Source organism: Psittacula echo (assembly GCF_963264785.1).
Source record: "Psittacula echo genome assembly, chromosome: 20".
NCBI classification, from domain to species: domain Eukaryota; kingdom Metazoa; phylum Chordata; class Aves; order Psittaciformes; family Psittacidae; genus Psittacula; species Psittacula echo.
Window position 1 is genome coordinate 7,506,030 of NC_137756.1, and position 21,151 is coordinate 7,527,180.

General features: G+C 47.8%; 1 protein-coding gene across 2 annotated transcripts in view; it reads left to right on the forward strand.

The window, feature by feature from the left end:
• AGAP1 (ArfGAP with GTPase domain, ankyrin repeat and PH domain 1) overlaps positions 1-5,589 on the forward strand; it is a 320,627-nt gene extending 315,038 nt beyond the window's left edge. For both annotated transcript variants that reach the window (XM_080632007.1, XM_080632008.1), the window contains 2 exons: positions 4,613-4,868; positions 5,258-5,589. In XM_080632007.1, the coding sequence (XP_080488133.1) occupies positions 4,613-4,868; positions 5,258-5,461 (460 nt within the window). In that variant the 3' untranslated portion in view covers positions 5,462-5,589. The remainder of the gene's footprint in view (positions 1-4,612; positions 4,869-5,257) is intronic.
• Positions 5,590-21,151: the final 15,562 nt, after the last annotated feature.

Here is a 21,151-nt window from a genome sequence, read left to right on the forward strand (position 1 = left end):
TGGCCAAGGTTTGGTCGTTCAGTCCTCTCCTGGTAGCACAGGGTATTTTGGAGTCGTCTTCTGTTGCATCTGGCCCTTGTCTAAGCACTGATGTTTGAAGTTGGTATCAGCAGTCTGGGTTTGAATTAATAGCTTCAGAGATAAAAGGCTCAAGGAAAGTCTGATCTTCTGTTATTTTTGTTTCTCTTTCACCTCCTAGGTAGAGTTTATAATCCATTAATTCTTTTGTGCATATGCAGTGAAAATACAGCAGCTAGTGTGATCCCTGCAGAAAAGTCATATTAATACAGATGAGGAGGAGGCAGCTCACACGTTCTCCAGCATTACATAGCATTGGAGCAATCTGAGCACATGGCGTTGCCTTCCCAGCACACTGGCTTTAATCTGTTCCTGAGGAGAGGACTCCACTGGACTTTAAAAGTTCAATAAAAGAGCCTTGGTTTGGCTTTGACAACTACAGCTGAAAAGCTCTGGAATTAAAGGGGTCATTTAGAGCAGAAGTTCCCAGGACTGCAGCAAAGGGAAGAAAACGGGGGACATATTTACAAGCTGATGTATGTTTCCTTTATTTTTAGGGATTGGTTCGGTGTCTTTCTGATGAGTTGCTCTTGCCCACATTTCCTCGTACTCTTGTTCAGTTGATTTATTTAAAGGTATGTCAGCGCTGGCTGAAATGAAACACTGTGCCTCCTCTTCCTGCTTATTGCTGACCGCTCCAATAATTCATTTTGTAGCTCATTAGCTAACAGGGAATGTGAACAGTGGTCCTCCAGGGAACTGCAGGGAGGTTAAGTGATCTACTGCTGACAACTCTGCTCTTGGACTGGCCTTCCTCCAGGGAAATGAAACCTCAACCAAGACAAGCTGTGGATCCCAGAAGTGAAATTGGGGCATCAGAGCAACAGTTACGGTATTGGTGTCATGTTGTCGGCATTGCTGAGGTGATGTGAGCAGCGGAGCTGAAGTTGACTTCCTGGGGACTTCCCATTCAAAATGAAATGGTTTGTGTGCAGAGGTGTACGAAGGGTGTTCATAGATGTTGACTTTCTAGGTACTCATTGAAAAGCAATCTCTCTACATTTTGGCTGTTCCATGGGGCATGGGCGAGTGTGCTTTTCCTCCTGCCTCTATGATAAAGTTACATTTTCTACCAGAAAACCCAAATGATGTACCTTTCTTGTGCCCAGTTTGGACTGTAGAGCAAGACCTACATCTGATGCAGTAGCCAATGTCAGTGACATGCTGCCCCCAAATGTCTGAGGCTCTTAAAACACCTTTATTTTTGTCTGTAGTGTTTGCTACCAAGATTGAAGTGGCTCAGATGGATTTAGATTGGCAAAGGTGAATTTGCCAATCTATCCAAATCTATTTGCCAATCCACCCAAAGATGGATTTAGATTGGCAAAGGGTGAATTCACCCTTAATTCGTAAGGGTGAATTATTTTTAGCCTGATGGGCCTATGACACTTTAGGCTATCAGGGCAGAGATGCAACATACAGATGGGCTTGTGATCGAGGGGTGGACTTAACAATGGACACTATTGCTCAGGTTATTCATGAGTGTGAAACATGTGCTGCAATTGAAGAAGCCAAGCAGTTAAAGCCTCTTTGGTATGGAGGACAATGGCTGAAGTACAGCTATGGGGAGGCCTGGCAGATTGATTATATCACACTCCCACCAACCCGCCAAGGCAAGCGCCATGTGCTTACCATGGTGGAATCAAGCATCGGATGGCTGGAAACATGCGCTGTGCCCCACACCACTGTCCAGAACACTATCCTGGGCCTTGAGAAACAGATTTTGTGGCAACACAGCACCCCAGAGAGAACTGAGTCAGACAAAGGGAGTCATTTCTGAAACAGTTTTCTAGCAGAAAGTCCAAATGACGTTATCTTTCTTGTGCCCAGTTTGTACTGCTGAGCACGACCTCAGTCTGTCTCAGCCGCTGATGTCGGTGACATGCTGCCCCCAGATGTCTGAGGCTCTTAAAACACCTTTATTTTTGTCTGTAGTGTTTGCTGTGTTCCCACCACGTGAGACTCCAAAAGTAGAATTGGACCTTCATGAATTGAGTCTTTTGGGGCCCTACAGGAAACTGAATTGAGGTGAAATAACCATGTGCAGAGGTTGAATTTCTAGATGAGTGTAGCCCAGTGGCACAGCCTGCAGGATCCTGCTCTGACCAGCCACACCGGTGAGCATCTCCTGAGGGCCTCAATGTCTTCTTAGCTGGTCCTCAGCTCTGCGTCAGATTTCCTGTGGTTAAGGGATGAATCCTGCCTGGAGCATACGGTCAGCATTAATGCAGAGCTGTTACGTGTTACTCAATCATACTGCAGGAGAGTGCCTTAAGAAAGGACCATTTGCATCCTCTCCATCACTAATGCAGGTGGCAGCACATTCCCTTTCCCTTTAAATTTCTTTTAAGGGTGTTTTCTGTTCTTTTGCCAGACTTTTGAGGCAGTAGGATAAACCTGAGCAGGATTGGGTCATTGGTGTCTATCCTGCTCTCTTGCAACCTTCCAAGAGCAGCAGCATTGCCTTTGGATTGCTCCCCTGCAACACATGGCAAATGTCAGTGGATCTGTAAATCAGCAACCTAAAGCTCTGCAAGCCTCTTCTCTGCGTGAACTTGGCATTTGTTGTCTTTATTTTGGTGCATATCATGGAGTCGCTATTTCAGTTGCAGGTGGATTCTGATTAGAAGTGGGAGACTTATGTAAAACAGCTTCTTCTCTAAACAGGAAGGGACTTCAAGCCATGGCAGTCACAGCAGCCAGTGCTCTGACAGGAGCCAGAAGTTACTATCACTCAAAAGGTGCTCTGGGGAAGATGGAGGGGGGCATTTGCAGACTCTTGACTAGGCTAAAACAGTTGTATTAGTTGTGTGTCTGAGGTATATTTTGCCTTTAGGATGTATGGACGTCTGAGAAGTAAATTCCCTGAGCCCTGACTTGTGCCGCTGTTGTAGAACAGCACAGGTTGAATCACTTCAGTTTGCAGTCTGGCATGTTTTAAACGTGTAGTTGGATATATGGGTTATACTCTCAATCCCTCTATCCATGTTTCAAAAACATAGATGAGATGTTTGCTAAGCACTCTTGAAGATACCGTAGGTGAATACGGGAAGTAGAACTGTTGCAGTGGTGCAAGAAGATCCATTTAGTCATAAATAATTGCATGTTACTGTATCCTTTTCATGGCAAAAAGTTCTGGTTCTGATTTGGTTTTTTACCTTAAAACAAAGTATAAAGCACATTAATTAAAGATGCAATAGTAACAGAAGCCTTTTTCTTCCTCCTCTCCATCTGGAATACCTGAAATGATACTCTCATTATCAGAGCCTGCCATCAAAGGTTAATTTGCAGCTCCCCAAATGTTTGGAGTGGGTTTTTTGGTGTCTTTTAGCTTGCAGGAGGCATTCAGAGGTTTGATTTAAATGAAGCACTCTTTGTGTTCATTTTCTGTTTGCACTTTGTTTCTGGTGGGGAGGGGGAGAGCCCTCGACCTGTTTGTAGGGTAAATTGTAGTCCCAGTAGAGAAGCTCATGCTTTGGGAAGCTGTGTCTGAAAGCATCCAGGCAGGTCAAAGCAAGGTCACTCCACATGTACCAGGAAATGATGCAAAACTAATCCAGATTTGCTGTTGGAAGGATCTGTTTACATAAGTATTTAAAAACAGATTAGGGCTAACCTGACACTAGATTACTGGGAGTAGTGTAAACAGGGCTGAAAGGCGTAAACAGAGCTTTGCCTTTTGTACTCCACCAGAGAGAATCTGTCACCAGTAACAAGTTGCCTGGTTGAGGTGATGTATGTGGTTCTCACAGGCTGAACAGATTACCTGAGGTACCTCTAAATGGGACTTTGTCTAGGGCTCGATCTCTTAGATCATATAATTGTATGGTAATTTTTTGAATGGGGAGTTGAGGGACTTGTTTGTAGTCCTGGTTCTCCTGTAATCTAATAGCAGGCAGAAAGCTTTTGGTAGTTCTTTGACCTATCAGGAGGAAATGGTGCTTCAAAGTATGGGTTTGGGGGGTTGCATTTTGGAAAAACAGAGGAAGCATCCATATGCTTTTTGCAGTGGAACTTGCGGAAGGAAAAAGCACCCCTGCAAGCAAGGCTGTGTCTTTCAGGGCTTGCTTTCCTGTCTGAAATGCAGGCTCAAGGTGCTTGGTTACCTCTGGTCTTAGATACAGAAATCAGTGCGTTTTCTATGGCCTATTTTGCAGCAGATCCTTAACATGCAGCCACGCTGCCTGGTTGGTCTTTGCTCTTCATGACAGTGAGGGCTCTTGCACTGCAGGGCTTTTTAAGACCTACTGGATGTTGTGATCTTACCACCCCACCATAAACATGGCATCAAGCAAGGGGGATCTCAGGCATTGCAGTAATACGGCTCAGTAACGATGAGATGGGTGACACAAACATTGCTGCACATCTAGATTTGGGTGAACTGTTTCTGTGAGGGCTTTCTTGCCAAACATTAAAGGGGGGGATAATCTCCTGGTTGGTTAATTGCCGTTGGCTAGTGTGCTGGTACCTGACCTGCCACCATTTAGAGGCAGCGAAGGCAGCTTAGAGTAACCTTCTCCTTTGGCTTCTCCAGGGAAGAAAAAGAGCTCTGGATACGTGCCAAGTACGAGCAGAAGCTTTTCCTTGCCCCGCTGCAGTGCCTGGAGCTTTCTCTGGGCCAACATCTCCTGAGGGCTACAGCCGAGGAGGACTTGCGGACAGTCATCCTGCTCCTGGCCCATGGGACGCGGGAAGAGGTGAACGAGACCTGTGGAGACGGTGATGGGCGCACGGCCCTCCACTTGGCGTGCCGGAAAGGAAACGTGGTGCTAGTGCAGCTCTTGATTTGGGTACGTACTTGATGTCCAGGGGAGGGCGCTGGCTGGGTTGGTTTCTGCTTGGCCATGTCCCTCAGCAGGACCTAAGGCTTTAACCTGCCAGAGGGGAGACTGAGCTGAGCTCTTAGGCAGAAGCTCTTCCCTGTGAGGGTGCTGAGGCACTGGCACAGGGTGCCCAGAGAAGCTGTGGCTGCCCCATCCCTGGCAGTGTTCAAGGCCAGGTTGGACACAGGGGCTTGGAGCAAGCTGCTCCAGTGGAAGGTGGCCCTGCCCATAGCAGGGGTTGGAACTGGAAGAGCTTTAAGTTCCCTTCCAACACAAACCATTCTATGATTCTGTTTGTCCTGAATCCACTCCTCTATTTTAATGCTGTCTTGGCAACACCTCTCTTCTTTCTGTAGTATGGTGTCGACGTGATGGCACGTGATGCCCATGGAAACACAGCGCTGGCCTATGCCCGGCAGGCCTCCAGCCAGGAGTGCATTGATGTTCTCCTCCAGTATGGCTGCCCTGACGAGCGCTTCGTCCTCATGGCCACTCCAAACTTGTCCAGGAAGAACAATAACCGGAACAACAGCAGCGGAAGAATGCCCACCATCATCTGAGGAGGAGCTCACTCGTGTATTCGCTGACCTGAATTACATCCGCAGCCTCATATTCCTCCATCCCCATCACAGCTCTGCTCTGTGAGTCTGGTAGCTCTCCTTTCCCCTTTTCCCTTTGGTACATCCCTGTCCCATCCGGAAACAGTGAGGGGATGAGAAGGAGCAAAAGGGGCTGCAGAGAAAGCAGTTGTTTCAGTGGCAGCTCTCCAACGATGGAAACAAGCAGGCGAGTGCATGTGGGTTGAGCAGGACACGCTGCGCGTGGCACCGGGACCATGGGAGAGCGGTCGTCCCCGGGGGGGGGGACCAGGCTCCCCAAGCGTGGAGGGAAGGGGCGGAGGGAGAGGCGAGCAAGAGGAGAAGGAAGGAGAGATGGTGACTTTCTGTAACTGACAGTTAAGCACATCAGTACATTTCACCTCTACCAAACGCGACGCCTGGATTTCATTCTCTTCTCTGAAGAGCTTGACGGCATAAATCAGAAGCAAGCACAGAGTTTGTCAGGTTTGAAGCTCCTATGATGGTATGTGTCAAATCAGTTGTAGCTAATCTGTCCGGGGAGAATACTGGCTTCATTACACTTGTATAGTTGAGTTCTTCCAGCATTACCGCTGTTTAATAGAACATGATTAGTCATCACGGAGAAAAAAGCATATTAGCTGAGGAGGTAGTTACATGGCACGCTTCGGTGATTGCTTGGATGTGATTGCAATATTCTTAGAAGCATCATATTATCTCAGACATGTTCTTTCAAGCCCTTGGAGCCCTCCTTTCTAAATTCACTGTCATAATTTAGTATCTGTTTAATTTTTCAGTCCAAAGAGAGGAAATGAGTTGCTGAGTGTTATTTGACTGCAGTCTCCTCGGTGTAAAAACAAAATGGAAAAAATAAATAAGAGTAAGTCTGAAACACAGAAAGGAATAATGAACACCGCTAAGGAACAGCATTTCAAGTACGTTTAGTGAAATTAATAAACGCATTAAAGGCTAATATTTTTCCAGCCAGCAGACATAGGTTCTGTCATTTTGCCAAGGTAAATGTGTTGAGTTTTTGGTCACTCCTGTGATGCATTGCCTAACTTATACAGATTTTTGTATTGTGTCTCTAGATGATATGTCTGTAAAATCTATTTGAATAAAAAACAAATAATATGCATTGATTATTTTTTGTTGTTGTACAGAAAATGACATCTCTGTTAATTTATAAACTGTAATGGATGTGAGCTAAATAATGTGCAACTAGTTAGGGTCTGTGCATCGCAGATCACTGTACGTTGACAATATTCCCAGCAGTGAACTCTTGTTTCCCTTGCCAGCCTTTGAGGAGGGTATCAGGAGGAGATGCTGGTGGTTTTGGCATGAAAATACCAGTGTGTGAGACCTTTTAGAACGGGAAAAGAGGCGCTGTAAATGTGTTTTACTCCCAGAGTCACAAAGCTTTCACAAGCCAAGACAAAAAGCCCAAGCCCGGCTGTGGGAAGATCAGATTTGATTAAGTTCAGAATTGATAGCCTTCACCGCAGCAGGCAGGGCATGGCTGCGCTTGACTCCCAACTTAGCTGCTTGCTGGAAGAAAAACGGCTTGTGAAAGTAGCCTGGACAGTTCATTTGAATTCCAAGTTTTAATATCTGAGTTGGTGGGTTTGGTATTCCCGGGAAGATCCCAGCTTCTCCCGTGTCCAACCAAGTAGGATTCTGGCACAGGGAAGCACGGGGTTTGGCAGGCAGAAAAGTGATTTCTTTTTAAGTGGCATATGGCAGTGTGAAGATGGGGGAAGGGTCTATCACAGGGAAAGTTGAAAACTCAACTGAATTCAATGGCAAAGGAGCAATTATGTGAAGGCAGTGAGGTGCACACAGCATAGTAATTTGCAAATCTACCTGCTCATATCTATTTCCCAAGCCTTCAGTGGTTCTCTTCCTTGGGGCTCTGGATTTCATTTAGCATACAAATGGGAGGAGCGTAGCAATTGCTAAACAAACTGGATGTGGACAAAATGTGGAGGAAAAAAGCATCATCTGGTTATCTTAAGGGGGAAAAAATAGAAAATTAGGGATTTGATGTAAAATCATTGAGTTATGGAAGAAAAGCGAGCCTCAAAGTGGAGGCCTGAGGATATTGACCTGCTTTTCCTCTTTGATGGTGTTCTCATGTTGTACGTTGTTTCTGTATAGACCTTAGACTGTTGGGGAGGGGGAAATCTTTCTTCAGCCCCCATGGGCTGGCTGCGGCAGAGTAAGGCTCCAGCTGATTCTCTTCGTAGTGGGATAAGTATAATTGTGTTTTAAACCAAGGAAGGGTGTCTAATGCAGTTTCTCCATCATTCCGATGCAGCTCCCTGATCTTTGGTACTTAGGGATAGTCCTTAGCTACAGGACAGCCCATGTAAGATGCAGCTACCTGAAGGGGATGCTGTGAAGCCTGCTGTGTCTTGGTGCTTGTGGGCTTTACACCCCTATATGGGGGGCACAGTGGGAATTCAGGAATCACGGCTCATGGTCCCCGAGGTGCTATAGCTGCCTGCTGTTCCCCTGGGAGCATTAAGGGCATTTGTATCCAAAACCCAAGTCCAGTGTTTCAGACACATTGCAGGCAGATTTGCTGCCGTTAAGTTCTCGATGCACATTCTGTTTCAGAGCTGGGTTTGTTCCTAATTGAAAATGTGTTCTGTACCTAATGCAGTGCTCTCCTTGGGCCACGTTCCTCTTGTAAAGCGGAGAGTGATGGTTGAGGAACAAGAGCAGCCAGGCTGTCATGCAGATTGCAAGTAGCATTATATGCTCCTTTCATAGAAGATTTTCTGAAGGCAAACACATTATTTTTAGGAGGCAGAATTCCACTGTATTATAGGAGAAATGAATGCGCCCAGGCCAGCCAGCTAATCGCCTCTTACTTTAATCAATCAGTAACACAGTTGCTTTCAGCCTAAACATAGTTTTCCCGTGGAGGTGTAAGCATTGGCAGTAACTATGTTGGAGCAGCTTAGTCTATGTGATGGCTTGCCCAAGTGTGTTAGGGATCTATGGGGAGGATACCGAGTCATGACCCCTTTGAAAGACAAGAGCTGACCCAGCACCCCAGCACCATCTCTTCAACACACTACAGCTGGTGATGCTCCAGCTCTGGGGGAACAGACCGAGGGTCTGTGCCTCATGGGCTGTTGGCTACAGCATCCCCTGTTCAAATGGGTTTGGTTGGATGGCTGGGAGAAACTGTGACACCTTCTGATGGTGGGACGGGCCACCAGCATACGCTCCATCCCCTTCTTGCATGGTAAAGGAAGAGAAACACCTTCCCACCACGGCTGAGAGCAAGGATGGAGGAGGTTTCCATGGCTGGGGTCCGGAAGGTGTCTTGGCTTTGTGAGCCAAGGTCTCTGGGCTCCATGTGCTATTCAGGGGATGTGTTTGCACTTTGCAAAGGGTATTCTCAAAGCTGTCCTGGTGCGGGAACAGGGAATATTAAGCGACACCTCAAGCACTGGCAGGAATCGTTCCCCTTGCTTTCACTCTGTTAACCTGTCCCTTTTCTGCTCTTTGTCTCATGTTTCACTCTCGTTGCTTTTAGGGAACCCACTTGCCAGGCTGTTTAGACCCTTTGAGCATGTTATGAGCAAATTAAAACCAAATCGAGATCCAGTCAGTAAGAAATCCCAGCAGAAACATGTTAGCTAAAGCTGTTCTCTCCAGAAATGGAGTCTGTGGCTGTGGTTTTCATTGCGGCCCCCATTTAACCCTTTGCATCTTCCTAGATGCCTTTAAATCCCCTTTCCTCTGCACTTTACCCAGACAACTAAAACATTAGGAGCAAGCCAGCCGTTGCTAGTAACATCAGCACTTTCCTGCTGTTTATTTTAAGCTAATTGCTGTTGAACAGTGAAGATGAGGTTGGATGTATCAGATCCAGCATCTGAACCTTGGTATTGCCAGATTTGAGGAGGGTTTACCTCTCCTCGCTATTTATGAAGAAGTAAGATCTAACCTTGGGAATGTGCAGGGTCCTGCCAGTGCAGATATATGGCCAAGGGCTTCGGTTACCAGATTTCTGATACAGAAGGCATAAGGGAAGCTCTTTTTGGAGTACCTTGGTATATTCTGAGCTAGGTGATGCTCAGAAAGCCAGCTGAGCTCCTAGGAGGTAGAGAGGATTTTTAAGCATCTGGGCCCAGCATATAATAACGGTGTGAACATGACTATTGTTTGATTTGCTGTCTTCTCTCCATTCCTTTAAATTATGTGTGTTAGGGCAAAAAGAAGCTTTAGCTGCACTTGGAGATTTCCCCTGGCCAGAGGAAACTGAGTGGTGCAGGGAGAGGAATAGAGGTGAGAATGCAGATACAGGCTTAAACACTGTAATGTAGTATAGAGTTAGGTTACCTGGGGTTTGGGTAGCTTCATGGTTTATATTTGTATGGAGATAAGGAAAAAATGAAGTAATTTGTAGTTTCTAGTAGGAAGTAGTACTAGTGGAGACAAGCACATATTTCACAAGGGGGTCCCAAAGGGGCCCTTTCCAAACGTCTCGGGGAGCCACGTTTGCACCTTAACAGGGAACAAATGGTTGTTGTTGCTGGAGGGACTCAAGGAGAAGGAGGACAGCACTGGGGACCGAGTCTGGAGCAGCCTGGCCAGGTAGGAGACATTGCCCACCTGTATCTCATCATTGGGCATCTTCGTGTCCCCTCCGGTGGCTGCTCCAGCAGTTTGTATGTGGGGTGTCTGGCTGTCAGCCCCTGGTCCTCAGCCCAACACCTCCTTCCATTCTTGGTGATTTATGGGTGAAATGTATTGTGTAGGAAACCATTTTGGCATGTTCTTGTGTTTCTGCGTAGCAGAAGAAAACCTCACTCCAGATTGAAGTTCTTTTCGAGGTAGATAGACTCTAAATTAACCCAAATGAAAAGGTTTTGCAATGGGTTTTGACTTCTTAAGTTCTAAAGCTACAAAAAGAAGGTCAGTTTGAATGGTTTTAGTAGAAAATCATCTCCTGTTTGAAAGAAATGTAGAGGTAATAGAGCAAAACACCCAAAGCTGTAGGTAGGTAGCTTGGTTGTATTAGGACATTCTAGGTTTGGTTTTGTTGCTTAGCATGGGCCAGTTTTCAAAGTACATGTTGGGCGATCTCATCCCATGACAGTTGGCTGAATTTGTCTCCTGTTTTTAAGGGGAAGTTTGAACGGTTTTGGCCAAGATCTTCAGGAGCCATGAATAGTTCCTGTGTTGAGAGGAGGATTGCATGATCTCTGAAAACAAGAGGTTGTTGGGGGGGGGGGGGTAGGGGGGGACTTTAGAGCCATCAGAAGCCCCACATCACTGAGCATGCTTCTGGTCATCTTGGCCACTGTGTTTCATTTCAGGGTGCCAGCAATAAGTGTGTGAATTGACTCCCATTGTTTACTACCAGTCCCTGAATGTTGGGGGGGGGGGGGGAATGTTGCTTGTGGGCAGATAAAATAATGTCTTTGTGCATTTCAGCATTGTAGCCTCTTCATGTCTCTGTGCCTGCCTGTCTCCCAAATCCCTGTGGCATACTCAAGCGGTAGTGGTCAGTTCTGGTGGCAGGCAGTGTTTCAGCTTTCTCTTGGCCATGAGCGGTCTGGATGCGTGTTTTGCTTCCAGCACTCAGGATTGACTGTTCTGCAGTGCTCCAGAGCTTTTGCCTGTGTGTTATGTACAAAATGTGAAGGGGGGGCGGGTGGGGATGCTTACAGAGGTCTCATGGCATGCGTTCGGGATGACCATGTTGCTCGTTGGCAGTGAATGCACCATCAGGTCTTCTGTGTGTGCCCCGTTTCCCAGAGCCGATTGGTGGGGTTTTTGTTTCTGAGAACTGAAGTAGCTGAAAACGCTTCCCTGGTCCTCTCGAGTGACAAGGTACAGGCAGTAAAACCCCTCCAAGCAGACAGCTTGGTGGTGTCTGACCTGAGCTGAAGGTCTCAAGCAGGACCATGGAAAGGGGATTGGTGCTGAAGGTGGGTTGTTACTTGGCAACTAGTTCCTGAATCTGGGATTGAGTTGAATTGGTGGATGAAGTGCAGTATGGTTTGAGTCCTAAGGTAAAGGCAGTGGTGTATCACGTGGAGGCCACCAACAACATGTGCTTTGCCTTTAGTGTGCATAGATGTGCTTATATATGTGCTACATCCTGCTGCGAGCAAGCATGGAAAGTGCACGTTTACACCTGAATTAAAACCAATGGCTAGAGCCAGGCATTCAGTTAGATCTTTCTAAACGAGCCCAAGTTTCCCAGCTAAAGACCTGCCATTCCCAAGAGCACAGAAGGCAGGCGCAGGATGGGGGACCCTTGCAAGAGGGATGGAGAGATGCAGGAATGCAGGGTACAGGCTCACTGAACTTTTGTGAGCCGTCAGGCACTCGGGGCTCATACGGAGACCTGTGTGAACCAGGTAGTCCAGGAAAACTTGACCATATCTATTGTTGCTTTTGGTTTATAGTCCTCATCAGGGGAAATGAACGAGGAGAGCAAGTCTGGCAGGGCAAGAAGGATGTGGGCTGGAGCTGGGCAAGGTACAGTAGGAAACGTGGAGGATCTTTTATTTCCCCTTCTTGTGCCTGTGGCAAAAGAACTCCTTTGGAATGCTGTTGGAAACCCCGCCAAGTGTTCCTTCCAGTATATCCAGAGATTCAGCTGGATTCTCCACTGAATCTGCTCAGCTCATTTTGCCAGTCCATGGGGAAAATAGGACGTACCCGTCCTCTGAAAGCACAGCCCTTTGCTCCATGGAAATGCCGAGCTTCCAGGAGACTGCATGCATTCAGTCCAGCCCTCTCTTGCTATTCCAGTGTCAAGAGCATCTTTCACTTGTACAGTGGGTGCACAAACTGACGAGGTAATGGGAGTTGAGTGTCTTTTAGAACACCAGGGGCTTGTTTTGTGCAACTGTTGCCTTTGGACTGTGGTTTGGGATTGCCAGGGGCCTGATCCTGCAGCTCCTGCTGCCTTAAACCTCTCAACTTCAGCAGGGTTTGGGTATATGTTTGAGTTGGGCCCTTCGTTTCAGCGGGGTTGTGATTTGAGGTTCAGTCTCGCCAGCACCTTTACTATAAGATAATATAATCTTGGGAAGCAGATGCATGCAGTGGTTTCTTTTCCTTTCTTCCTTAATACCGTGTGACTGCCTGCAAAGGCCAGGTTTTAGGTTCAGCTGCGTTTAGCCCCCAGGTCTTTCAGTTGTTCTGCTTTGTGATGTTTGTCTTTCTGGTTGGGATGAGGAGAAAGGGAGCCCAGGTGAGTAGGGGCACCTCTGCTTGGGATAGAGGCACAAGATACCTAGCACATGGCAGGCTTTCTAGCGAGTTTTTGAGTTTGTTTGGGGTTGTTTTTCCTGTTCCTGTAAATAGTAATGTACAAATGATGACCAGACAGTGTGGAAATGATTAAAAATAAGAAAAAAAAAAAAGAAGTCTTTTGTTGTTGGTTTTTATATTACCTCATTCAGCAAGTTTGTTTTACAATGACTCAACGATGCTTTATTTATATTGTTTGTACTGTAATTAAACTGATTGACAAACATTTCACTTTGCTTGTTGTTTCATATGGGTTTGGTTTGATTCAGTATGCCAGTTTGTATTCTGTTCCCCTTTCCTCCCTCTCTCCGCGTTGGGGTTTTTTGTGTCAGCTGTACAGTATTCTAAATAATTAAAAAATGATAATAATAATTAAAAAAAAAAAAAAAAAGAAAAAAGGAAAAAAAGCTGTAAAGTACCGCAGAGAGAGGCTGCTCTATTGGATAGGTCTCTTTCCAATAAAGACAAGAAAACTTGTTCGTCACAGCTTGCTTCTTTGCTTGAGTCTTCATTGCCGTGTTATTGAGAGACACCTGCCCTGGCCCCACTTCCTTCTCCGGTTAACGATGAGATACTGTCACTCTTTGCCAGCAATAAAGATGAAGTATTGTCTGCGAGCTGGGATGTCAGAAGAGCTGGTAATGGTGCAAATTGATAAATTAAAAAGCAATAAGTCAACGGGGCTGTAATGGTGTATATCTAAGAGTTCCAAAAGTGCTGATGAACTGAATGACAGATCTCCCAGCAAAGAAAATATGCGAGCTTTCATTAAAAACAGCTATTCTCCCCGAGGAAGAGAGAGTAGTAAATGTTGCACCTCGGCTTTAAGAGTCTCTGGAGGAGATCCAAGGAATTAGGCCACTAACGGTTACATCTGTATCTGCTAAATTGGTTGAAATGATCATTTAAAATAAGAATAATAAAACATCTTTAAGGTCATGGTATGGTCTGGTCTAATCACCTCTTTGAAGGGAAATCATGGCTCTCTATTAGGCTGCTCTGAACAAGTCGTTTAAAGCCCTGAACAATGGGCAACTGATTGACACATTTATTTACCTTGTTAAAGGTCTTGGCCTGAGTACACCATGAGAAGGAATCAGGAAGCTAAGTAGGCCCAAGGAGAAGCCAAAATACTGCCTTGATGCGGGAAGCTGGGAGATGGGATGGAGAGGGAAGCAAGGAGTGATGGGCGGTAACCAAGCACATGCTGGAAGGGTCCTTGCCAGGACCGGTGTGTCTCAATGGGTTGGTGATAACACTGAGTGGTGTCAGTGGCTGCAGAAAAGCTGCATAAGGTTAAAGGGAGCTGTGCGGTGCCAAGGTGGGTACATAGAGGACAACTAAACATGCATTAAGGGGGGAGGAAAGGGAGATGACCTAAATACATGCTCTGAGGTGAGGAAATGCAAGATTTAAAGATCCAAAATGGAGCGAGACAACCAGTGCTATGGTTTGGCCATCAGTGCTTGTCCCACCTTATCAAAGACACAGAGAAATCACGGATGGTGAGAAATGAGTAGAGCTATGGAGAAAAAGTGAGGAATTTCCCTCAAAAGACAAAGAGGAGGATCTGATAACCATAGACAAGCAGGGGAGAAGCAGCAGATTGGAGATGGCTTCCCTGCATTGCAAGCAGCACAGTGCATGGACTGTTATTAAAGGGCAGCGTAGTCAACACTGATGCCAAGGTGCATGGGATGTCCAGTGCATCAGGGGACCAGAGACCTCACTGCAGCAGGGTTTCGCTCAAGAGAAGACCTGGAAAGGTGAGTTTGCATCTTCATGGGCTGAGCGAGGCTGCCCACACGATGGGGTTGGGTTTTTGGGGTTTTATCCTTTACATTTGCTTGTGCCTTGGTGTAAATCTGTTCATTCTTCATGGTGCCCATCCCATCAGGTCTCGCACCAGCAGGGAGCTGTCGGTTCTGTCCTGCCTGAGGGGGATTTTTTTTGTGGCTTGAGGGAGGTTTTCTGTGTCCTTTGCTACTCCTCAGTTCTCCAAGTGCTCCAGGGAGACCGTGGCATCATTGTGGGAGCTGAAAACCTATGGGGTTGCTTGTGAGTGTTATATGTTGTTCATTTGGGAGCTCTGCAGCACTGTTCTGTCATGCAGCGACTGTACAACTTGGTTCTCGCAAGGTTCTTGCACCACGTTTAACCCCATCACACATCCACCCAGCACCGAAGCACGAGGTGGGTGCTTTGTTTTCTCCCCTTCTGGATTTGAAATAGGAACTTGGAATATGGGAGGACTTGTTTTGGACTCCCCCTGGGTGTAAAGCTATTGGGAGCCATCCATCCCTTGCCTCCTTTGCTCTCTCAAAGGGGTATGGGGTTTGATTTTGTGATGGGCATGGCTGCTCTCCCTAACAACCCTCCTGAGATCTGGCTTCTCCTGGAAGGTCCTGGTGCCAGGGATGCTGGAGCACATCTTTCATCCCCACATTTCTCACCTACCCCAAGTCCACCCCTCTGTACCCATGAAACGCTCTCAGCTGGTGGCATTCGCAGAAGCCTAGGGAGAAAAGGCAGTATCCTACTGCAAAGGAGCAGGGGTCAGGAAACGTTTTTGAAGGAAAGCTGCTGATTCCCATCATGGGAGTGGGGAAAAGCCCTTTTTTTTCTTTTTTCCTTTTTTTTTTTTTTTTTTTTTTTAATAAAAAGCAATTCCTGTGCAGACCAGACTCACCCTGCCGTAGGGCCTTGCATAAGGGTGCATTTCCACCCTTGCCTGCAAAGGATTAGCCTTGATGGATGCTGGGAGCACCAGCTTAGGAAACCTCCTCCAGAGCCCAGAAGATGCTTCCTCCATAGGTGCTGCCTGCTTATAGCCCTCATCCAGAATATTCCCTCATCAGATTTACTGTTCCTTGTTCGTTCTTTAATGCCCTGACTATGAAAAGCCCAGCAGAAACCCAGGCTGAGGAGCAGCGTGTCCACACAAAACTCCTCTGAACTCATCCTTTTGCCCTTTTTACTCTGTTCCTATGGTGGATCTGGGGCAGGGAAAGCAGGCCATGTGGTTTGTCCCTGGCGAAGTGTTCCGCATAGCATCCCACCTGAGCGATGCCACAAACCATCGGAGAACCATGGAATCATTTACATTGGAAAAGACCTTTAAGATCTGAAGTCCAACCATAAAGCACTGACTGCGAGAGGGCAGCTTGGCTGGTTCCTCCTGGTGAAACCACTAAATGTGCAGTAGGGAACCACAGGCTGATGCCAGGCAGTCGTTTGTCTCACCTCCTGTTCAGTAAAACCCTTAATTGGCCAATAAAGGCAGCCACAACAACCACGCTCCACACGCAGCACCACTGCCAGCAATTAGCACGGATGTATTTGCATTCTGCCCCTGCTGGTCCCCACCTCCTGACTTCCAGAGCTGGTTGGTTTTAAGCCAGGGAGGCTCCCTGCGATTGCCAGTGAGGGAATGGGAGGAGCTAAAGCAGAGGAAGGAAAAAGGTGATGCTGTGCCATGGGGCAGGAGGGATGCAGAGCGCCAAAACCACCAAGCAGGGTTTTCCCATTGCTCAAGGGATTAATGCTGCACTCCTAGGGACCGCAACGTGCCTGGGGTTTGCTCAAGCCTCTGAAGAAATGGCTCAGCACTGGTGCTGCCAACACCGGGCACTGCTTGGTGCTCAGGTGTAGAGCATCTTCTCATCACCTTCTGCAGTGGAAAATCATCATTTAGTGTCATTTTGGTGCAGGAGCAAATGATTCACGGCATTTTGGAGGATTAGCAGGCACCGAAGGCCAGGTCTTCCCATCTAATGAAGCAAGGGCTGGGATACCAAGTGGTCTTGAGTTGTCAGAGCCAGAGGGAAAGATGAGGTAGAGAGAAAAGCAAATGCCTGATACCCATTGGCAGCTGCCAAGATTGGGAGTCTGCAGCTGGACAGAGCAAGTCCCTGAATGCCAAAACACCTCATCCTGCAATGCTGACAGCAGCAATGGGCACACATCTTGAAACCCTACCTCTGCTTTGGGCCCTAGAGGAGATACTGCACCTCCTTTGCGGGCAATAAGGAAGCACTGAGAGCCCTTGGCTTCTGTGCTGGATGAAGATGCCCATCAGCATCTTTGTGCAGGTCCCCAGGTGCTGTGTGGGTGCAGGAGGGAAGAGCTGGGAGCCAGAGAGAGATGTCAGAGCTGCACATGGCTGCGGGAAAGGAAGGGGAAGCAGCCCCTACGTTACGTTACCCCCCAGTCCCCTGTTACGCTTCCCAATAGGATCTTTGGGGGCAGTCTGGGCTGGAATGGGGTGGTGGTGACTGAAGCAGAACAGGGCAATATCCCCTGACAGCATCAGGGCGCACCAAAGGCTGCCAGGAATCACCCCGGATGGAAAAGCATCCCCAGTTGCTGCTGAGGAACATGGATTTGGATACCACCTTCCTTTCCTTCTCCTCTTCCCCACTAGAGATGCAGCATCTAAAGCTCCCGCTCTGCAGATCCAACTGGTAATGGCCGGGCTGATTGACTGCAGATTTCGCTGTAACTGAGCTTAATTAGCAAGCTAATCAGGTCTGGAGATGGTTCCAATTTATTTAGTGGCTGATGGCTGCCACTAATCGGCCTGGCCAGTTAATACTGGCAGCGCTGAGGTTTGTGGCAGGTGAACAAATACATCAGGATTTCACCCTTTCCAGCACTCGGAGCTGGCAATATTTGCCCAAGTGAGTGCCTGAGCTGGGATGCAGGCAGGGTGGTACCCGCAGCATCCCCTCCCTGTGGGGTGAGGGCTGGTCCAAGCACCATGCCCAGCTCAGAGCAGCTCTGGCTCACCTGCAGGACGATGCCTGCAGGCAGGAAAAGGGGCGTGCTCTGCCCTTCGCATGCTGCAGAGTCACAGAGCACCCAAAATATTCCTTATGGCTGGGACAAGGCGTCCAAAGGCAGCGTCGTCCATGGGTCATCTCTTTTGAAGCCTCTTGTAAGTTGCACTTCTCAGTTCCCTCTGGCTGCACAGATGTGGTAGGAAAGAGAATTTCCTTTTGCTTGAAATAAAAAAATGTAAAAATAAAAAATGGGGAAAATTTCTGGATTTTTGTTTTCTCCTGGAATTACCGGGAAAGTGGCATTGGTGTTCCCTGGGTTTGCTGGAGCATCCCTGGGCTGACGCTGGATGTCTCTTGAGCACAGCATTGATGCTGTGGCAGAGCCTGCCTCCATCCCAAATGTTGGGAAGCCAGGGAAGCAGGACTTGATAATTAAAGCATGGTGGAATGTCCCTTCCCTTGGCTCCAGAAGTGCTGCCCTTCTCTGGATGTGGGATGGGGGCATGCATCTGGATGACACCAAGCAAAGGCAAGACAGAAATGGGATTTCCACACGTTCATTCCCTGCCATAAAGAGGAACCAAAGGAAGAGGATGCAGCATGAAAGGGGAGAGATGGCAAAACAGCTGGAGAAGGCACTGACTATGGCAAAACCCCACACTGGGCTACAGCATCACTTCCCCAGAAGCATCCAGACCTGAACTGAAGATCCTGTGGCCCGGAGGTACCCCCCCTCCCCATCCCAAACGTTCTTACCTGGCTCTGATCTTTGATGGTCCTCCTTATTTTAAGGAAAAAAAAGGAAAAAAGAGAGAGAGAGAAAAAAAAAAGCCTTGTTTCTAATTTGAGCCTGTCTGGCTCGCGCTGCCGTCACCGCTGCTCGCGCTGCCATCCTCCGGGTGATTCAAGAGTCCTTTAGTGCCAGGATTTGCTCCCTGTGCAGGCACTCAGGGACAATGATCTCCTCTCTCTGATAAGCCAGGAAGTGTCAGAGCATCGAGGGGCTGCAGACCCCCTCCAGACCGTGGTGAAGAGGGGTGACAATAGCAGTGCGGAACATCCCACATGGAGCATCCTTCTCCACATCCCGCCCTGGGGGTTTCAGGTGATGAAGCTGGTCCGCGCCAGGCAGGGAGATGGGGAATCATGAGCGGGATGAAGCCAGGAAGCTCCAATGCAGGCGGTGCCCGTGGCACTGGGGGAGCAGAGGCAGGCGGGCGGGTTTCATGGCTGCGGCTCTGAAAGCTCTTGCTGGAGAGGGCTATTACAGGGAGTAATTGGGATCACCTTACTTTACAAATGTTACTTTGCAGAATGAGGCAGGAAGACAGATCGATCTCAACTATTATTCATTAAGGAAAGTCCTTTATAAATCCCAAATTAACAATTTCTCTTAGAGAAAGACTTCCCATTACCCTTCTTTCACGGGAACTTATTGCTGCTTTGGAAATGGGGAAATATAAAAATAATTGGGGAGGGGGAGAAATAGCAGTCGTGGGCTTAGGAGCCAGGCATCTGCTTAAGAAAATACAGATGTGTGCCTTAAAAATGACCATTACCCTAATTCAGAAAGGCAATGTTTTTGATAGATGCCATTAGACCACGGCCATAACGACATTCATAAAAGCCCAAGTGGCTTCTTAGCAATGAGCAGACTATTTGTAAATGTTCAGTGCTCGGTGGCACATCTACAGGTTGTGAGGTTTGCAGAAGGTCTCTGCTATCATCCATCCTATCCGTGTGAAGAGATGAATGTGGGTAGGGGGAGAAAGCTGCTGTTACTGGTGCCAGTTGGGCAGGACTACCCTTTGCACTTGTGCAGTGTTTTGATTCTTTTGGGTATGTTGCTGTATACTGGGGGGGTTCTTGGGGTTTGGGAGAGGAAGGAAGAACATCAGCCCAAATACTCTTGATGTTTTGGGTGAAAAACACTAAGAAAAAGATGCTGGGGTTTTGGTTTTGAAAGCTTGCAAACTCTTGGTGCCAATCCAGGGCCTTGAAATGTGGCAGGAGGGTGACCTGGCAATTTTAATGCAGGGTTTTGAGGTGTGCTGTGTATATGTGTGCATTTCAGAGAGTACATTACCTCTGGCTGCTAAATTTGGGATGACGGGACACACCCTGAGGCTGCTCCGGGGATATGTGAGACGGCTTTGGGTGAAGAGATGTTGCCATGGCCCAAAGGAATCCTCTGGTTCACGTTGAATCAAGGTTGCCAGTAAAGAAAAAGCAATCACTTAGTTTGTATAAGTGTTCCCCTTGGCTTTTGGCTGTTCTGGGAATACCAGCAAGGGGCTTTTAGGGCCATACTCACATTTTCCCACATCCTTTCTGTAGTTCAGATGCTTTTGCAGCAAGAACAGACCTCTTGAACAGGACAGCAAGCAGAAGGACACCAGTCATGACTTCTATTTACGCTCTGGCAGATGTAGCTTTTGTCACCCCGGAGGGTATCGGGATATGTTGCCTTAAATAAATAAATAAATCACTGCTAATGCCCCTTTTTGGGAAGCCGTTTCTGAGGTATTGGTACCCTCTAGAGTAGCTCAGGGATGTGAGGAGGGAAGAGCTGCAGGCACTTGGCAGCACATACTCACCCTGTGAGCTCCAGCTCCTCACTGCTGCTAACACGCTCCTAGAAAATTATAAATGGGAGTCCCCAGTTTGTCTTTTGCTCTGTTAATTAATAGGATTCGAGCATTAGAAGTGCTCCCTCGGAGTTGGCGATAGGCCCTGTGCCACTCATCCAGGCCCCTTGCCACTCATTCCGTCATCCTGGCAGGTTAGCGTAAACACCCCATGTTTTACTGCCGTTCCCGGATTATTCCCCTGCCTTGTAATGATTTTCCCAGGGGATGGCAGGGGATTAATTCCAGGTGTCCGTTCCTCTGCAGATGGTACCATGCCCCAGCACCGAGGCAGCACAGAGCATCCCCTGCCACCTGAGAACGCCACCAATCCAAGGTCCCTTTACCCGCTGAGGAGAACATTAAGCTGGGTCCACGCTGCTCTTTCTCCACTCCTTTTGTAAGTGAAAGGGAAAGGGAGGAAGGACTGGCTCCTTCAGGCTCCGCTCTGGCACACTCAGCATCGCGGCAAGGGGATGGGGCTGTTTATTCCCAAGGGTTTTCTCCTTCCTTGGTGGTTTGTAGGAGGACCATGAGCCTGCATGCCCCAAAGCAGGCAGCTTCAGGTTTGCCAGAGAGAGGGAGAATTGTTTTGCTTATAACTACAATACCCTTTTCTGCAAGATGCACCTATATGACTCAATCTCCCACCAGAGCTGGGAATCAACACACCTGCGAGACAGGGAGAGCACTGCATTCTCATTTGGGGCCGAGATGCCGGGAGCTAAAGCAGAGATTTAAAACCCACATGTTTCCAAAACCCCACAGTAAATCGCCTCCATCCATCCTTCCTCCACCAGGCCTGCTGGGAAGGCAGCCTTCCGCTTCTCCCCTTCCCAGGCTGAGCCCTGGGGAAAGTTGGGCGAGTAAGTTTGCCGAGCTGGAGGGAGGGCGGCACAGATCGATTGGCGAGTTTAATAGGATCAGGTCAGTGTAATCCTGTTTTAGCCATTGTAATTCAGGCAGCCAAGGAG